The following is a 19,155-nucleotide window of genomic DNA, read 5'->3' as shown; positions in this document are numbered from 1 at the left end:
TGCTGATGACACGACGGTGGTAGGTCTGATCACTGACAATGATGAAACAGCCTACAGAGAGGAGGTGCACACTCTGACACACTGGTGTCAGGAGCACAACCTCTCCCTCAACGTCAGTAAGACAAAGGAGCTTGTGGTGGACTTCAGAAGAAAAGACAGAGAACACAGTCCCATCACCATCAATGGAGCACCAGTGGAGAGAGTCAGCAGCTTCAAGTTCCTGGGTGTCCACATCACTGAGGAACTCACATGGTCCATCCACACTGAAGTCGTTGTGAAGAAGGCTCATCAGCGCCTGTTCTTCCTGAGACGGCTGAGGAAGTTTGGAATGAACCACCACATCCTCACACGGTTCTACACCTGCACTGTAGAGAGCATCCTGACTGGCTGCATCTCCGCCTGGTATGGCAATAGCACCGCCCACAACCGCAAAGCACTGCAAAGGGTGGTGCGAACTGCCAGACACATCATCGGAGGTGAGCTTCCCTCCCTCCAGGAAATATATACAAGGCGGTGTGTGAAAAAAGCTCGGAGGATCATCAGAGACTCCAGCCACCCGAGCCATGGGCTGTTCTCACTGCTACCATCAGGTAGGCGGTATCGCAGCATCAGGACCCGCACCAGCCGACTCCATGATAGCTTCTTTCCCCAAGCAATCAGACTTCTGAACTCTTGATCTCCCACGATCAAAATACATCAGCACTGCACTTTATTACTCTTACTCTTATATCTCACACCGGACTGTCATAAATTATATTATTATTATATTATATTCTCTCTTAACAACTGACTATCAACCGACAGCCTGAATGTCAATACAGTACAATACTGTACATTCTATATATACTATATATACTTTTTTATATATTTTTATTTTTTATTTTTATTGAATAATGTGTATCTATCTAGTGCGTATTGTATACTGTACAGTGTATGTTATTATTTGTATATTGTTGAGTGTAATTATGTGTATATCAGATGTTTAAATTGTGCTGTGTTAATTTGATGTTATTGTAAATTGGTACTGTCTCATCACTGCTATGTTGATCGGAACTGCACCCAAGAATTTCACACACCATTGCACTTGTGTATATGGCTGTGTGACAATAAAGTGATTTGATTTGATTTTGATTTATTATAGGAGATTTGTGCCTAATTATTTGGACATCACCAGCCCGCTGACTGATCTCACTAAAAAGGGAGCTCCAGACCCGGTCCAGTGGATGGAGCAGTGTCAACAGGCGTTTACGCAAGTTAAAGCCGCACTTTGCGGGGGGCCACTTTTACATTCGCCTGATTTCTCTCTCCCTTTTGTGTTGCAGACGGATGCTTCAGACAGGGGGCTGGGGCGGTGCTCTCACAGGTGGTGGAGGGGGAGGAGCGCCCGGTGCTGTACATAAGCCGCAAGCTCTCGCTGAGGGATACGAAGTACAGCACCACTGAAAAGGAGTGTCTCGCCATCAGGTGGGCGGTCCTCACTCTCCGGTACTACCTGTTGGGGCGGGCCTTCACTCTCTGCTCAGATCATGCCCTACTCCAATGGCTCCACCGCATGAAATGCACAGATCACCCATTGGTATCTGGCTCTTCAGCCATTTAAATTCAAGGTGGTCCACAGACCGGGAGCGCAGATGGCTGTCGCCGACTTCCTGTCCAGAAATGGGGGGGGGGGTGGTAGACAGGCCGGATGTCTACCCGACATATGTGGCAGCGGGGGCGTGGTCGAGCATCCGTCCGGAGAGAGAGAAAGCGGTAAGGGTGCATACACCTGAGCCAGATGTGATTAACACCTTGCAGTGAGCTTGGGGAGAGCTGTATATAAGGGACCACGCCAGCGGCAAGAACAGTGAGAGAGTCTGGGAATTAAGAGTCCTGTCGTAAAGCTGTAAAGCTGATTTACTACTGTGAAGCTGTAAAGCGCTGAAGTGTATTAATTAAAGCCTTACCTGTGTCCTCCTTCCCCTCCTGTTGTGAAGTGCATTAAAGTTTCTTTTAATGACACAGGCACAAATTGAGCACAAACGAACAACACCAGTTTGGAGCGATTTGGACCACATGGGGGTGAAGCGTGACATCACTGCTCTCTAAAATTTTCATGTTATTACTAAGGAAGGGAAATAGATCCAAGATTAATTTTAACGGAACAAATCAGCACAAATCGAGCACAAACAAACAACACTGGTTTGGTGTGATTTGGATGACATGGGGTGGAGAGTGACGTCACTGCTACCGAATTCAAAGTCTTATTCTTATTGAACCACTAATCTTGACCATGAGGAGGTTACCCCATGTGACTCTACCCTCCCTAGCAATCAGGCCAATTTGTTTGCTTAGGAGACCTGGCTGGAGTCACTCCGTACACTCTGGATTCGAACTTGTGACTCCAGGGGTGGTAGTCAGCATCAATACCTGCTGAGCTACCCAGGCCCCCACAAATTCTTATTTATAAGGAATTCAGGGAAATAGATACAGTGTTTCTTTTAATGGCACAAATCAGCACAAATCGAGTACAAATGAACAACAGTGGTTTGGAGCAATTTGGACCACGTAGGGTGGAAAGTGATGTCACACAGCCAAATAAATTATGTATAATATCTCAAACACCGAACCAGCACAAAGGTTACTTTTTGCGGCACAAACGCAGCACAAACGAATGGTATAGATTTCGTAATGATTTAATTATAAGGGATGCCAACTTCATGGAGGTTACAAACATCCAGTACGTAGTGGATTTAATCCAGTACGTCATCGTGCTACAGGCTGCAGCGAGAACAGACTCAGTAGGCTCGTTTGAGATGAGCAAGTTCTGTGCAGAACCGATCACCGGTGATCACCGGCAGGTGCATGCTGGTTAGAAATCTCTCCGACTTGCTGTGATGTCATGAAGCCGTACTGTATCTCAAAAAATGTCCTGCGAGAGCAAGGTGGCCGCAGTTGTACTAGGCAGGTGGCACGGCTGCTTTTTCGGAGTTGCGCGAACTGCAAGCACGATGGTAAATGACTGGCTAATGACACAGCTTAATGCTCATTGGCTTAAACAACCATGATGTTTCGTTATCTTCTAAAATGTTCGATTTTTGATCTATAATATCATGTTTTAATGTGTATAAATTATATGTGAATATTCCCAACAATATGAAAGTGCAAACTCTGTATGGGATATGTGATAGGTATCATATTTCTGTGCCGCCTGCTTGCTTCAGCTGCGGCTGCGGCTGCCTCATCTCGCGGGAGTATTTTTGACATATTTGGTCATGTTTTCACAGCAAGTCAGACAGATTTCTAACCGGCTTGCACCTGTTGGTGATCACTGGTGATCGGTTCTGCACAGAACCTGCCCATCTCAAACGAGCCTAATGAAATGCATGCTGTTTTTTCTTCAATCATTGGATTGGACCATAAGCAGAGAATGTAAAACATAAATAGCCTACTTTTTTTTTTAAATGCACTCTTTTAACAATTTAAAATATGTTTTCACTGTAATGTTCTAATTGTAAAATAGACTGCAGAAGATGAAAGTTGAGTTTTCAAATTTTATTTTATACCAAGTAGGATGGAATTTTTATATAAAACACAGCATTTGTTTTTTAGCCACACTCAAATGGCCCACCTGTTGGCCAGTGACAGTTATCAGGTTTAAAATGGGCATGTAAGACCTCTGTAGCACCCCCATTTTCACCTACAGTCACCAAAATTGGTACGTATATAGTTCTCATCAAGCCGGACAACTTTCATAATTATAGTTATTAGCTCCACCCAACAGGAAGTCGACCATTTTGGATTTTTTATATTGCAGTCTCTGAACTTTTAAATTAATATTAAAATATGGGCACATAGTATATGGGTATGCTCTGGAATTTGAAATACTCCTAGGGATTTCATGTTTCAAGTACAAAATGTGGGCGACATCATGCCAAGACATTGATGATGCTAAACTGCGAACGGATTTGATATATCGAACGGTGTTACCATGGTGACGCGATAAAGTCAAAAAATGGGAAAAAGAAAATGTTTCTCATATCTTCTGCGTGCATCATGTGATTAACATCAGAATTGAGCCGTATGTTTGGCCTTGTGGGCTGATTACATTGATGTGGCTATTGTGGGTCACAGTCGTAGCACCACCAAATGGCAGAAGGAACTGTGACATGTTTAACAGACTTTGAAATATCCCTCTTATGTTTACCTGAATTGCTTAAAAACATTTTTTAATAATGTCAAGACAGTGCAGATTTAAATTTCTGAAGGGATTCTTGATATCTTAAATAGTGTTGCCATGGCATTCACATGTTTTTGAGGTACTTGGCATGCTTGAATTTTCATGATATTTTGCACACACATCAGAGTTGTTGGTGGGGTCAGTTTCTTCTACAGTCACCAGACTTGCTACATATATTGTTCTCATCAAGCCAGACAACTTTCAAATAAAATGACTTTCAAGCCATTAGCTCCACACAACAGGAAGTCAGCTATTTTGGATTTGTTTTAAAATTGCAGGCCCTGATCTTTTGAATACTCCTCTTAGGGGATTCATGTGACTGGCACCAAATTTAGGCAATATTATGCCAAGACATTGAAGATGCTAAATTGCAAACAGATTTTTGATATTTTGAACGGTGTTGCCATGTCGAAGCAATAAAGGGCAAAAATGTGAGACAGAAAGTTCCTTATAACTTCTGTGTGCATTGTATGACTTTGATGAAAATTCAGCTATAATTTTTGTAATGGGGGCTGATCACATTTATGTGGCTATTATGGGTCACGGTCATAGCGCCACCAACTGGAAGCAGGAAGTATGGCACTTTTAACAAACTTTGAAATAGCCCTCTTGTGTTTACATTAATTGCTTCAAAATTAATTAGAATAATGTCAAGACACTGCTGATGTAAATTTGAAAAGGGATATTTGATATCTTAAAAACTGTTGCCATGGCAATGCATTACTTATTACTCCTTTCTTCCTATATTTGGGTGTTTTTGAGGCACTTGGCATGCTTAAAATGTCATGAAATATTGCACACACATTAGAATCTTTGGCCATTAGATCTGGGAAAAAGTTCATGCATGGGCATGTAGGGGGGCTCTGTAGCGCCCCCTTTAAAATGGGCATTTTATATTTACCCAAATTGCTTCAAAATTGTTTAGAATAATGTCAAAAATGCCAAATGCATGTGTCCACCTTGCATTGTTTTCCGAAATCCACCAGGTGGAAATGGACCTATGGTGCCTGGGCCCGTCATTCCTGCTTGCAGCTATATATATTTTTTTTTATTAATGTTTGTGAGTGCAGATTGCAACATTCAACTTCAGATTTTGATTTGACAGGTTTTCACATTGGGACTTTGAGTGTAAATTTCAACTTATGAGTATAAATATTAAAGTTCTCAAATTCAAATCTATACAAATTCTATAGTTTTACTACTTTTTCACCTTCATTCTTGGGCAGAGTTTGAATGTTTGCAAAAAGCATACCATTGCTTAGCTGTTTCGACCTTCTTTCAGGTAAAGAACAAATAAAATCTTTGCCTTTAGTGTATCAGAGCCTTTAAAGTGGTTCAAAGTAACTCTTTAAGCAAGAGTTAGTTCTACAGTCCTACAAGTACTTACTGTATAAACCATTCAAGAGGCAGATACAAGGGTTGGTTGAGCATTAGGTTGTAATAACGCAAGAGCATTTCATTGATACACTGAATTGCATCTGCTCCTCTCTATCTATCCATTTCATTGTGTTTGTTCCTGTCTAACTTCTTGTTTCTATTGTAGAAAAGTAAGTCCAGTTCTGATACCCAGCTGATGGTGAGTGAGTGGAGAATCTGCCTCAGGGAAACTCTTTGCAAAAAGCCCAGAGCTTTAAAGACAACCCAACAAACAATAAGCAAACTATGGCTATCATGGAGCTGGACTTTCTTTTTTATTGTTGTTAATGTAGCATTTCATTTGTAAAGTTGGTCAAATCAAATGTGTAAATGTTATATGCTAAATTAATACATGACTTGTATTACAACATGATTTTCTGTGAAGCTGCTTTGAAACTATGTGTATTGTGAAATGCACTATACAAAAAAAAAAAAATGGCTTGACCTATTGTAATGGAATTATTGCAGGAGCAATTTTAGCTCATTATCCCGATCCCTCTGATCTCCACTAACTCTTTCTTTCTTGAAGACACAGAAGAGTCGGAGAGAGCAGCTGTAACTTTATGAATTCTGTGATCTTAGCCTTTGAAATTAACCATAAAACACTAAATGTGTCATTTATAGGAATCATCCGAGAGCACCAACACCACCATTGAGGATGAAGATACTAGAGGTACCTGCACACCTACCTATTTACGATAGATACAGTGCCATGCATAAGTATTCAGTTCTCCTCAGATATTTTGTGTTACATCCTGGATTCAAAATTGGTTAAATTGGGATTTTCACAATTTGATTTATGCACTACATCTGACACTTTAAAGGTGCAGCCATTTGCAGCTATCAGTCATAATAGTTACCTTCTGCAAGTGGTTAAAGTGTGATAATAATTTAGTCAGGCAAAGAGTTTTATTTGTGTGCTAAAGTATTGTGCATGGAAGTGGAAAGACTGTTTAATGAATTTGCCTCCGAATGGTCCAGTCAAAGCCCAGACCTCGATTTCATTGAGAATCTGAGGCAAGGGTGTGTCCAGATGGGTGACCATTCTAAAATTTTATTGGCCACCCCAGGCACCTCCCCAAATTCTAAACTATGATTAGTCCTTTCCCAAGTTGCAGGTGGGCCTTCAATAAAAATAGGTAAAACCTGTGTCACGAAATGACAGTTAATCGAGGGGACTCAGGGAAACACTGCATACAGTCATCTGAAATTAAACATGGCTTGGACGTGCACTGTAGATCATGCTGCATGTCACATCCACAAGACTGCGACACTGAAGCACACCCGTGAAGCGGGCTTGACGAATTCAGGTGATGGACCACTTCACTATAAACAAATATTCTGTTTGCTGCAAACATGACAACAAGCACTATGATCATCCTTCCTGTCACTAGTGCTTGAAGTGAACAGTCCTTCTCTCCCTTTTCTGCCCTGTCAGCTAAATGAGCCTTGTAAACTTTGGTGAGTTCTTTATCATAGTCATGTTTAGGAGTTATCAAAATTGATAGGCCTATCAATAGAGCTGTTCAGGTTGCAGTCCACAAACCCGGAAGAGAATTCGCCATGGGTTCCCCTAGGATTTTCCTATGGGGTTTTATAATGGGAGTTTTGAATTTATGAGTAAAATAAGGTCTGTGGTTAACATTACTTGACGATACATGGACGTTTTTTCTACAACATAAATTACACACAGTCATACCTCAAATGTGAATTTGAAGCTGTATTGAAGCAATATTTATTTTTTTAAAAGTTCACATTTGAGACATGAAAGTGTAATTTATTTTGATGTGTCATCAAGTAATGTTAACCACAGACCATAACTCATAAATCCCAAACTCCCATGATAAAACCCCATAGGAAAATCCTGAAGGAACCCATGACTTCCAAAATCACCGACAAATTGACGTCATGGTTGAATTTGCAGTAATTAGCTTCTTCATTTAGCCTATATTTATTTCCTTTTTTAATGTTATGTATTCTGTCTTAATTCCTTTAAATATTTATTATTATTATTATTATTATTAATATTATTATTGTTAATGTTATTATTATTTGGAGATCAGGAGAAATAGTTTTAATATCAAATTAAGTGAATTTTGTATTTTTTAAAGCAACATTTAATTAAATAATCTAATTACCTTTGGCAGTCCCAATATATGGCTATAATGAGTAGGCCTACATAAAACTGAAATCCATGTACATTCCTTATGTGTAGGCCTGTGATAATATTAAGAAATATCTTCAATGTCTTCTTTATTGGCTCAAAATAAAACAATAGCATACTACTTGATAGTATTAAGTCACGCAACGGTAGCTTCATCTCTCTAAAATTCCACAAAACTACACAGAAATACCGTTCAATGTTACATTATGTGCTGTTTTAAAGAGACAGTAACCATATCATTGTCTGCAACATTTGTGCCATTTTAACATTGCATACATAAACATTTATACTGGAAAAAAAAAAAAAAACAGGCTATTTGGAGTCTTCTGTGTTTGGCAGTGTTAACATTTAATAACATTAATAATTTTTTTTACTAAACATTTGACTGAACATACAGTATATCTTATTATTATTATTATTGTTATTATCATCAGGGACTTTGAGTTACGTTTGTGCCACCCTTGAATGAGCCCCACATGGGCCACCCCAGTCAAAAAAGTCTTGACACACCACTGATCTTTGGCAAGAAAATTCCTGCTCACCAACAGTTCACGTACAACCATGCACATGCTAATTGTACATGAAAAAGAATAAAAATTGTATCAGAAAAATGCATATGAATTGTACTGCAGTGGGATCCACCATCATCTGAACCCTGAGCAGATTTAAAACATCTCTGTCTGGAAGGCCTTCCATGTGGTTGTGTGTGGGTTCCTTAATTGCCCTGAGGGCCGGAGTTCTGTGTCTTGACATTACATAACTTTAGGGGAGAACTCGAATAGTTTTTTTTGTTTTTTTGTTGCTTATGTTACAATAATAATAATAATAATAATAAAAACATATTTGTCTGTTTTACAGTGAGGAAACAGGAGATCATCAAAGTTACTGAGCAGCTCATTGAAGCCATCAGCAATGGAGATTTTGAGAATTACACGTGAGTTTGGAGACCATTTACTTTGTAATCAATGAGCTTTGAGATAAGGTATTAGTACCCTCAACAGGGGAAGTGAAACAATTAGACTATTTAAAAAAAAAAAAAAAAAAAAGGATAATTTCCACTCAACATCTGACAGTCCGTAAAGTGAACCATTTGAGGCAGTATCAAACCAGGCCTTGAAATAAAGGTGCTCTGACTAGTTATGGAATGTTTAGACTTTTCACCAACTTTAACCAAGCTCTTAAACGTACATTCTGTAATCTTGCACTGACTGACATGGCAGTCGTCTTAAACCGGGCGTACACAATCTGATTTTTGGCTGTCGTGCGAGCTCCAGACCGTTTTTTTTTTTTTTTTTTACGGGAGAAATTGTGTGGAAATCATTAGTGCTCATGTGGTCCCGGCTCACATTATGTGAGAGGAATTATGAGTGGAGCCGAGTGGCTTATGATTTTTAAAATGTAAAAAAATATATATGGGCACTGTCGGCTTGAAGTCGTGAGGTGTGTGCTGTTGAACGAGCCGATTTGGCGATCTACCTGAAGTTGACTAATCAGGGGAGGCATTACAACTCACACAATCTATGAAGATTTATGAAGATGTAGTGGAGACACACAGTATGCAGCAATATAGATGGATATTGGCATCTTTCGCTAAAACACACTTAAGAAAATTAGAATAAAGCTACACATGTCTGACAAACAGTCCGACTCTAAGAGTTCAGCTGAGCCAGGAAAACAAGGTTTGTGAAAGGAAAAGTTAACGTCGTGTCATATCGCCTTTAGGCCGGGCGTACATGGTGGCAGTGTTACAACTGTGTTTTTCCCATATTATTCATGACCACATCACTGAGGATTCTACAGAAACGCCATGCTTCTCTCTGCTCTTCAAAAAAAATATTTGCCATATCTAGAGGTTGCGATATATATATATATATATATATATATATATATATATATATATATATATATATATATATATATTATATAAATAAATCTTTATCACTCTGATGGACTGTATAGTTACCTGTATAATTTGTCTTAAACTAAAATGCTAGCCATGTGAACCCAGTTAGCAAACAAAGATAACTTACTTTTTAGCCAGGCACAAACAAACACGCTGCCACTCTCACCAAACCAAACACGGCAAAAGATAACCAGACACAACCACAACTGGCCACACAAGCAGCATTCAAAACATATAACCACACGAGCACACTAAAGCCCACACTCAATCCTGGATGATCCCCCAGTTGTTACACACTCACCAGCTACACACCAAACACAAGCTCTACAACGATGCTGTCCAGGGGAACTATGAGGATGACTAGCTGGGACCCTAACAGTAGAAACGTTGTGGTGCTAGTAATCAACATGGTAGTGACATGTATGAAGCGATTGAGGTTGTGAATGTGGGTGAAAGGAGGGAGTATTGTTCTGCTTACCTGAACCTGCTTACTTGTCCAGCACTGACTCAAGTGTCGGCGAGCCCAAGCAATGCTGTCAGTTCACAATTGGATTAGGATAGAATCTTAAACCATTATATCCCATCTTTCATTAAACGGAATAAAGGGGTGCGAGAGGGAACCAGGCGGTCACTACTACGAAACACAGTAGTGCAGCATCTACACGCTGAGGTTCATGCGTCTCTCCTTCCTCTCGTCACCTTGAATGTCCTCTCTCAAATAAGCACTTCCATTTCCGGTTTATGGAATCGCAAAGGAGTACAGCGATACCCCCCTAGTGGATGGAGTATGTATCGTGAAAGTGTAGTGTTTATCTGAGCACTTAATCCCTTTCTAACAATATCAACATGTAATGACACAGATGAGAAGCAAGTACATCTGAAAGCTCAATCATACAGGTAACTTACTCCACTAAAATAACTCAGGATTCTGTTCTAAAAGTCTTGTTTGCACTTAGATTAAATCCAAGTGTAACGGGCAGAAACTGTGCACTGATTTTGTACACTTTCTTTTTAAAATTTTACTTTTAGTGCGCTTTATTATCATGCAGTAACTGGCAGTAACACACTGACGTAATGATTGATGTATGCCTTCATGAATTCAGACTAATGGTCTAATGTAGGAGAGCATTTGGAATAATTGTCCATAATTGTTTAAAAAAATCTGTAAATGGTTGAGAGTTTTCAGTTAACGCAGCCCCTGGATATGCCTGTCTATTTTTGTATTCCTAAATTGCAAGCTGTTACTGCCACAAGGAATTAAAGCAATTTCCTCCTCTGGCTTTATGTTTATAATGATGAATAGCGTGAAAATTAATGCGATTGCTTCGGAATTCGCCAGGTCGTAAAGTTGTGTCATGTACCACTGCATCTGTATGTAACTATGTAACTTTGTTCCTGGGTAGTAAGTGTTATTTCCTAATTGCTTATGCCTCAGAAGTATAGAAAATGGCTATTATTCCCCACAAACTTTGCTTTTGTGACCAGGACAGTGATATTTCCAATGAGAAAACGGGCGAATTTGTGTCTTTTCGTTCACATAAAGTCCGAAAAAAACAATATATGAATCCAAATTAACATGTATTTATACTAACATAATACAAAAATGACTACAAAAGATTTAGAAGTGAGTAGTTTTTTTTAGATTTACGATTATACTGTAAATCACTTTCACAAATCAGCCCCCAAATGTACTCATCATACTTCAAGGCATCCAGCAAGGTCTTGATGCTGTTGTAATCCTCTTTGCGGTCCACTGAGTGAGCCAGGGGAAGAGACAGGTACTTGTTACCATTATGGAGCAGCATGGCTTTGAAGCTCCTGGATGAACTGTCAATGAAGAGGCGCCACTCATTCTGGTTACAGGTGATTCCGATTGCCTCGAACAGACTGGTCACATTGTGGCAGAAGCAGAGCCCATCTTGATGGGTGAAGAAGCTGGAAAAAGGTTGGTGACGCTTCCTCTGATCTGTGACTTGCACACTTTCATTCAACAAGTTCCACTGCTTGAGCCTAGACGTCAAAAGCTCGACATTGGACTTGGTGAGACCAAGATCTCTAATGAAGCCATTGAGGTCTTTTTGGTTGGGGTAGTATGGGTTTCTCTCCTCAGCTCCACCTCTAAAATTGTCATCTGGATCTACAATGTCTTCCTCGCTCTCTGACTTGCTACTCTCTTCTAAAGACGGCTGCTCTCTCTCTCCGAAGGAGTGGGTATGGGGAGCTCATGGCAGTGTGGCACTGGGACGATGGATGAAGGAAGGTCCGGATACGTGATAGCAGGTGCATTCTTGCCAGTCCAACATTTGGAAGGATCCACCATGCAGAAGTAGCAGTTGCTTGAGTGGTCAGTGGGTTCCCGCAACATTCTTGGGATAATATTCTTGCTAATAAAGGTGCACGTGATTTAGAAGCACACATTTGCTCTGAGAAGTATAAAGGGTCAGCAAAAGGTGAAAGTTCATCAGGTAAATTAACGGACTACTTTTTGCAGCCAGGTAAAATTGTCATCACATTGCTTCATTTTCCATGGCCATTCAAAATAATAGTAATAGTAAATGAAGGTACACTCATGGCATTCAAAAGAATGTTAGAAAAATTTATTTATTTATATATATATATATTTATGTTATGCTAATAGAGTGTCTTTTTCACTGTATTAAAGTTTGCATTCATAGTAACACTGTTTTGAACCCTAACTTCATGGCTCTCCTTTCCCATCTGTACAATCCTACAAAAATACATTTATTTCACCCATGACTAAAGTGTAAGAGATTCTCGCAACATTTTTCATATATGATATTTTTTCATTAACATTGAAAATTGTAAAACATTTTAAAATTAAAAACTTTTACAATTTTAAAAATTAAAACATTTTATATCATAAAATTCCAAGCAACAATTGTCCATCTTACCTTCCAGAGTTTTTTTGCAGTGCTCACAGGTGAAATGAGGTGCCCAGGGTCTGACAGGCATGCAGGAATATGCCTTGTAGGCCTCACACATCTTAGCAGATGCTTCCATGGAGTACTTTTTCGCTCTTGTCTTGATAATTGGCCACAGACATAGCAAAATGCGTCTGCTGGATGCTTGCAGCCTCTTGATGCCATCTCAGAAAAATGCAGATATGTATCTACTTAGGCAGCTGGAACTAAACTGAACTGGTGGGCTTAAGGCCTCTGTATTTATACTACTATTTATATTACTGGAAAGTTCTAGAAGTTACTCCAAGTTTACTCAGCACTGAATCTATCTGGAATGTTCTGGAAAATAGGTAAATTTCTAAATATCACTGTCCTGGTCACAAAAGCAAAGTTTGTGGGGAATAATAGCCATTTTCTATACTTTTGCGGCATAAGCAGTTAGGAAATAACACTTACTACCCAGGAACCAAAAAAAAAAAATAAAAAAATAAAAAAAAAAGAAAACAGTTACGCAGTGTTATAAGATAAACTGAATCGTACGTGGTGTTATAAGATAAACTGCAGGGGCTCACAACCTGTCAGATTTCACACTGTGTACACCTAGCTTCATGGTTGCAGCATCATGCAAATAGTTTTCCAGCCCGATCATAAAACTTCTGTGACTGTGGTATAATTTTTTCAAAATGAAGTTATGTGGTTCCTTACACATATCGCAGCAGTTTCAATGCAAAATGTCCACTGTTTGGTGCTAAAAGTGAGTTTAATTAGGTTTTTAACCCTCCTATTGTTTTAGGATCATTTTTGACCCTGGACAGGTAAAGAATATGTTATAAATACTGCACAGTTCTGGAAATGTAAGTGTAAGTGTAGTTCTAGCAGGAAGATCTCGGGATTCATTCTATCAGGCATCCCATCCAGTCACAATACAGCCACTGCTTTACAAGCCTGAAATGAAGATTTTATAAGCCCATTTCAGCTCTGTTTGTACATACGATGCAAGTAAAAAGGTGCCATCGGGCTGCTGGCTGTTTGACGGTCCAAAAGGCATATTAAGGCAGCATAAAAGTAATCCACAGGACTCGAAGCGATACGTTTGTATAAAAAATAAATCGTTAATAATCGATAAAATCCAAGTATTATCTGTGACTACATATCCTCTGACACCTAGTGGTAGGTATTGCTCATTGTATTTCTGTTCATTATCAGCACAATGCAGATTGTGCTCTAATATAAGAAATTATCAAATCAAATCAAGATACTAATTCCTATATTCAGCTATGTTACATGTTTCATTTTATGAGAGTCATTCTGACATCATAACAGTGTAGAGATTAGTATTACTATGATTACTGAAACTATTAATTATTTTATTAGTGATAGGACCATGAAGCTTTCTAAACAATGAGGCCTTTCTACACAATGGGGCTTTATCAAAAACGTCTGAAATTCCAAGCTTCATTACTTAAGTTTCTGCATACAGATAATTTTCTGCATCTGCTAGTCAAAACATAAACTCCATCTCTACGTTAGTTCATCAACCTATGTGTTCAATATACTGTATGTGCTCATGGCCGGGGCAGTGACATTTAGTAGCAGGTAAGGTATTTGCATGACTTTACTGGGATAAAAACAGTGCTGGCAGCACAAATGGGCTAGCAGGGCAAATGTGCAGTCCAGACACTGCAACTGCAGCTTGTCTTTCTTGCTGTCGGCTAAGTGTCCCACGACACCGCAACTGCAGTGTGTTTTCTACTTCTGCTTCATCCACACATCTTTAATCTCATAATGATTAAATTTGAGCATTTCTATACACCTGCAAGGATACCGTATAATCATATCCGCCCTCCTCACAAGGGCCATCCACAATCCCAAGCATGGTTTTCCTTTGAATAGTTACTGCACAAGCCTAGCTTGCCTATATCGAAGGGCTCATGCGAAAATGTTGTTTATCTTTTGGCAAAAGGTATTGCACAACAATTTCGCCCATATCGTAAGGCCCAAACTCAACATTTTTCATCTTTTGGCAAAAATATTGCCCAAACAACGTCCGCCCTCGTCTATAATCAAATGTTCGCATACTTCCGTATTTTCACCCCCCATTCCACCCCATCGACACCAGTTTAGGTCCTGCCCGGGCGGGGTAAGCTCCACTCCCCTGCCGTCATCGCCTCTGGCAGGATCTGACAATTCAAGAAAGCATCAGCGTTCTAAACCGTAGGACAGGGCTTATGCCAACTGATATAAGCATCTTTTTGTTCGTATTCATTCCAAATATTTGAGTCTTTCTGATAGAACCAAACGTTGTGACTGTGAAGACCATCAAAACAAACAAAATAGAAATATATATATATATATTTTTTGTAAATAACTGATTATGTACAGTATATAACTCTTTTATTTAAAGTTTTTATTTATAATTTTGTATATTAATTATTTTTTTCTTCCATTGTCTTAATGGGTCAGTTTTGACCAGTATGGGAAGAAGCAGTTGTGACCTTTCAACTTCACACGTTCAGAATGAAAATGAGCTTTATTGCCAAGTATGCTTACAAGTACAAGGAATTTGTCTTGGTGAGAGAAGCTTCCAGTGCACAAACAATACAACAAGACAGAGATCATAAAAAAATAGAATAAAAATAAAAAGTGAATAGAAAATATAATTATATATAGAAATACACAATAAGACAATATATATATATATATATATATATATATATATATATATATATATATATATATATATATATCTGTTATATATGCAAGGGAATGTAATGGCAGAAGAGGTAGGATATGTTAGATAAATATCAATAGACTAAGCAGTGTATTGCACATAGTTATTGCTCAATGGGGCAGTTTTAACTGTTCATGAGATGGATAGCCTGAGGGAAAAAACTGTTCTTGTGCCTGACGGTTCTGGTGCTCAGTGCTCTTTAGTGCCGGCCAGAAGGCAACAGTTCAAAAAGGTAGTGGGCTGGGTGAGTGGGGTCCATAGTGATATTTCCAGCGCTCTTCCTCACTCTGTAAGTGTACAGTTCTTGAAGGGAGGGCAGGGGGCAACAAATAATCCGCTCAGCAGTCTGAAATATCCTATTAGTTCAGTTAGGCAACTCTGTGCGGTGCAGGTCGATATGCCCGGTTCCCGAGTCCCGACACGCTTCTTCCCTGAGCAATCAAGAGTTGTTAACCCTCTGTCAAATCATTTATAAGCAGGCACTCAGCTCTACAGCTTCGACTACAGTCCAACAGCAGTGGTATATGTTATTCTCCCTTCAACTCCCCAGCTCCCCCTGTCTAGATCTGCTTATGGGGGGTATCTGTTGTGTTCAGCAGCAGCTGCATATCTCAGCAGCAGCAGTATTGTGTACAGTGTATTGTCCAGTGTGTTAAGTAGGGTGACAATATGTCCTCTTTTTCCCGGACATGTCCTCTTTTTCGGACCTTAAAAAAGCATCCGGCCGGGATTTCTACATTTTAAATGTCCGGTATTCGACTTTAGTTGCATTATGATGTGCATCTGATCTAATACTTCATTGTGTGTGCGCACATATTTGCATTGCTTTAACCCCTCTTTGTAAGTCCCGCCTTCTCGCACAACAATTGGTCGATTATAAGAGGCTTGCAGCAACTATTGGCCAAATTTCTGCCTGTCAATCTCTCCACGAAGCGCTGTTGCTTGACAGTAGCAGCAAATGACAGCTGAGTTGAAACAATGCCCAAAAGAAAGTGCAAATGTACAGAAGATTTACACAAAAAATTCCCATGCTCTCGTCCAGGTCGAGATCTGTGGGAAGCAGAATGTATGACATGTAAAGCTGGCACTTATGTGTCAGTTGCTAATAAAGGTGCACGTGATTTAGAAGCACACATTTGCTCTGAGAAGTATAAAGGGTCAGCAAAAGGTGAAAGTTCATCAGGTAAATTAACGGACTACTTTTTGCAGCCAGGTAAAATTGTCATCACATTGCTTCATTTTCCATGGCCATTCAAAATAATAGTAATAGTAAATGAAGGTACACTCATGGCATTCAAAAGAATGTTAGAAAAATTTATTTATTTATATATATATATATTTATGTTATGCTAATAGAGTGTCTTTTTCACTGTATTAAAGTTTGCATTCATAGTAACACTGTTTTGAACCCTATTATTACACCCCACCCCAATTCCCCCCGGCGAAAAAAAAAAGGTGTCCTCTTTTTAGAAAACCAGATTATGGTCACCCTAGTGTTAATCAGCAGCTGCTTCTTGCGTAAGCAGATTTAGTCCACCAAGACCAAACCTACTCTCAATAACATTTACACAATAAACTATTTTGTCAAATCTACTCGAGAGATGTCCTAACTGAACTGTCCTTTGTAGTCTTTTGATGTCCGATTTCGTAGCTGAACCAAACCAGACAGTTACTGAAGTGCAGAGGACAGACTCAATGACTGCTGAGTAGAACTGAATTAGCAGCACCTTTCTGGATGTTATAAAGCTTTAAATAGTGTTTTTGTACATCTATGAATCAAATTAAATTCAAAATCAATTCAAATCAAACCTAAAAATATTTCAAATATTCTAAAATTTAGCCCCTAGTCCCATACTGTTCTCAAACTTCCCGACCTGCTTCACTGGATACTGCACCTTTCCCAAAAATTACGGATGGGCATTTTTGAGTAATTTTGTAGTCGAGTACTCTAATACACAAAAAATGAGTACCTGATTACTCATAAATTAAAATGCAAGTTAAAAATAACATGCATGACATGTATTTGTTTTATTCACAAATGTTATTAAAAACGGCTTTAAAATAAGATAACTTCAACAAACTATGCTTTTCTTTTGGGAAAACATTAAAATGAACAAAATGCACAAATACAATTGAAAAATTCTTATTTTTTTAAATAACAGTAAAAAAAGATTTGCACTCACCCCGAGCTTACATAAACCAATACTGACGACATGAGGGTACTGCACATACATAAAAATCCAATCACATTTGGATTATTTCACATGTTATTATTCAGAAAAAAAGTGGTGTAAGTTGACTTTTTACACATACTGGTCTGATAAGCTTCCGAGTTCGCTTTGCATTTTCTTTCCACCAATAAAAGCTGATCCTCATCTGTTGGTTTGCATGATTCAATAAGAATCAAAATATTACAAGTATTGCTTTTTAGTATAACTTGGCATTGCTTTAGAAGCACAGACGCTGTTACACGTTGTCTTCTCACATCCAACACCTCAACAACATGTATCCACAGCGCCCCCAGTGGTCTCAATTGTAACTGCGAGATTTGGTGAGAGATTCAGAGGGAAAACAGTGTTATTTGGCGCTGCTCAGGGCAGGCAAATGCGGAAAGGAAAATTAATTTGCGATATTCGAGTAGTGTTTTTAATACTCAACTAGCTGGTGCAGAAGGAGGATTCTATTACTCGATTACTCATGCACATCCCTACCAAAAAATTGCAGACCTAAACGGGGTGGGTGCACACATGCACGTCCACACACACACAAACAAACCAAAGTTTTTTTTTTTTATTATTATTATTTTTTTTAATGGTTTTGAACAGGTAATATGCTAGAAAATTATATGGTAAAATGTTAGAAATTAGATGGTTGTAAGAATTATTATGGCACCTCCCTAAACCCCTGTAACACTACAACAAATTGTTTGACATTAGTGTGAAGAAATGGATATGCAAAGTGGGCCCATTTTGACTGCTGGAAAAGGCAATAGAGGTTAATTTGTGAAATAGGCATGTACTAAAATTGTAATTCTAAAATGTGCACTGATTTTCTACTAGCAGAAAAAAAATCTGAAATTGTTTTAATATAGTTGAGATGCCATTAAAACTGCCAAAAGTGATTGAAATAAATGTATATTGAGACATTCTTGGCCAATGTTTGCCAAGTTTTTTTTATTATTATTATTATTTAAAAATTCTGTTACCCCATTAATATTCAGAATATAACCTTTAAATGTACAAAACCTCAACCTAAACCTTAAACCTAACCCTAACCGATAAAAAAAATGTGAGATGAAAAACGATAAGGTTTATGCTTTATAAAGTTTTAAATAAGCAAACCAAAATCTCCATCCTAAACTTTAACTCCTGAGACCAGAGCGTGACTGCTATGTACATTTTCCATTTCCCTTTTTGATTTGTAACTAGCACCACCTAATAAACAAGAAAAGGAAAAAAATTCTTGAGCATAAAGGTTTCCTAAAAATGTATGTCCACATATGTGGACAGCGGGACTAAGTTTAATAATAAAAATTAAAGTTATAAAAAGTCAGATTTTTTTCATCAAAATGTTTATTATGTTTCAAGGAGTGTTGGTTGTTCATGTTTTTGAGACGTTATAGACATTACAGCTTTTCAGTTTTTCTATAAAGCTGAATAAATAATTCTGATTAAAAGTAATGGCCAGCATCTTCAAATCACTACCAACCATGTTAAAATAACATTTATCATTATAAAATTCTGAATCTATGTACTGATTATCATTGTCCCATGTCTGCCAAAAATGCTGAGTATTCCAAAC

The 19,155-nt window shown here is 38.5% G+C and overlaps 1 protein-coding gene across 3 annotated transcripts in view; it reads left to right on the top strand.

The window, feature by feature from the left end:
- LOC127430666 (calcium/calmodulin-dependent protein kinase type II subunit alpha-like) overlaps positions 1-19,155 on the top strand; it is a 144,168-nt gene that overhangs the window by 99,022 nt on the left and 25,991 nt on the right. For 2 of the 3 annotated variants that reach the window (XM_051680603.1, XM_051680601.1), the window contains exons 14-16: positions 5,763-5,795; positions 6,260-6,308; positions 8,658-8,733. In XM_051680603.1, coding sequence (XP_051536563.1) covers positions 5,763-5,795; positions 6,260-6,308; positions 8,658-8,733 — 158 coding nt within the window. The remainder of the gene's footprint in view (positions 1-5,762; positions 5,796-6,259; positions 6,309-8,657; positions 8,734-19,155) is intronic. The other variant, XM_051680604.1, reaches the window with a different exon arrangement.

Source organism: Myxocyprinus asiaticus, chromosome 40 (assembly GCF_019703515.2).
Source record: "Myxocyprinus asiaticus isolate MX2 ecotype Aquarium Trade chromosome 40, UBuf_Myxa_2, whole genome shotgun sequence".
In the NCBI taxonomy this organism is placed as follows: domain Eukaryota; kingdom Metazoa; phylum Chordata; class Actinopteri; order Cypriniformes; family Catostomidae; genus Myxocyprinus; species Myxocyprinus asiaticus.
Note: the sequence above shows the minus strand (reverse complement) of the source record. Positions and strands in the feature narration are given on the sequence as shown.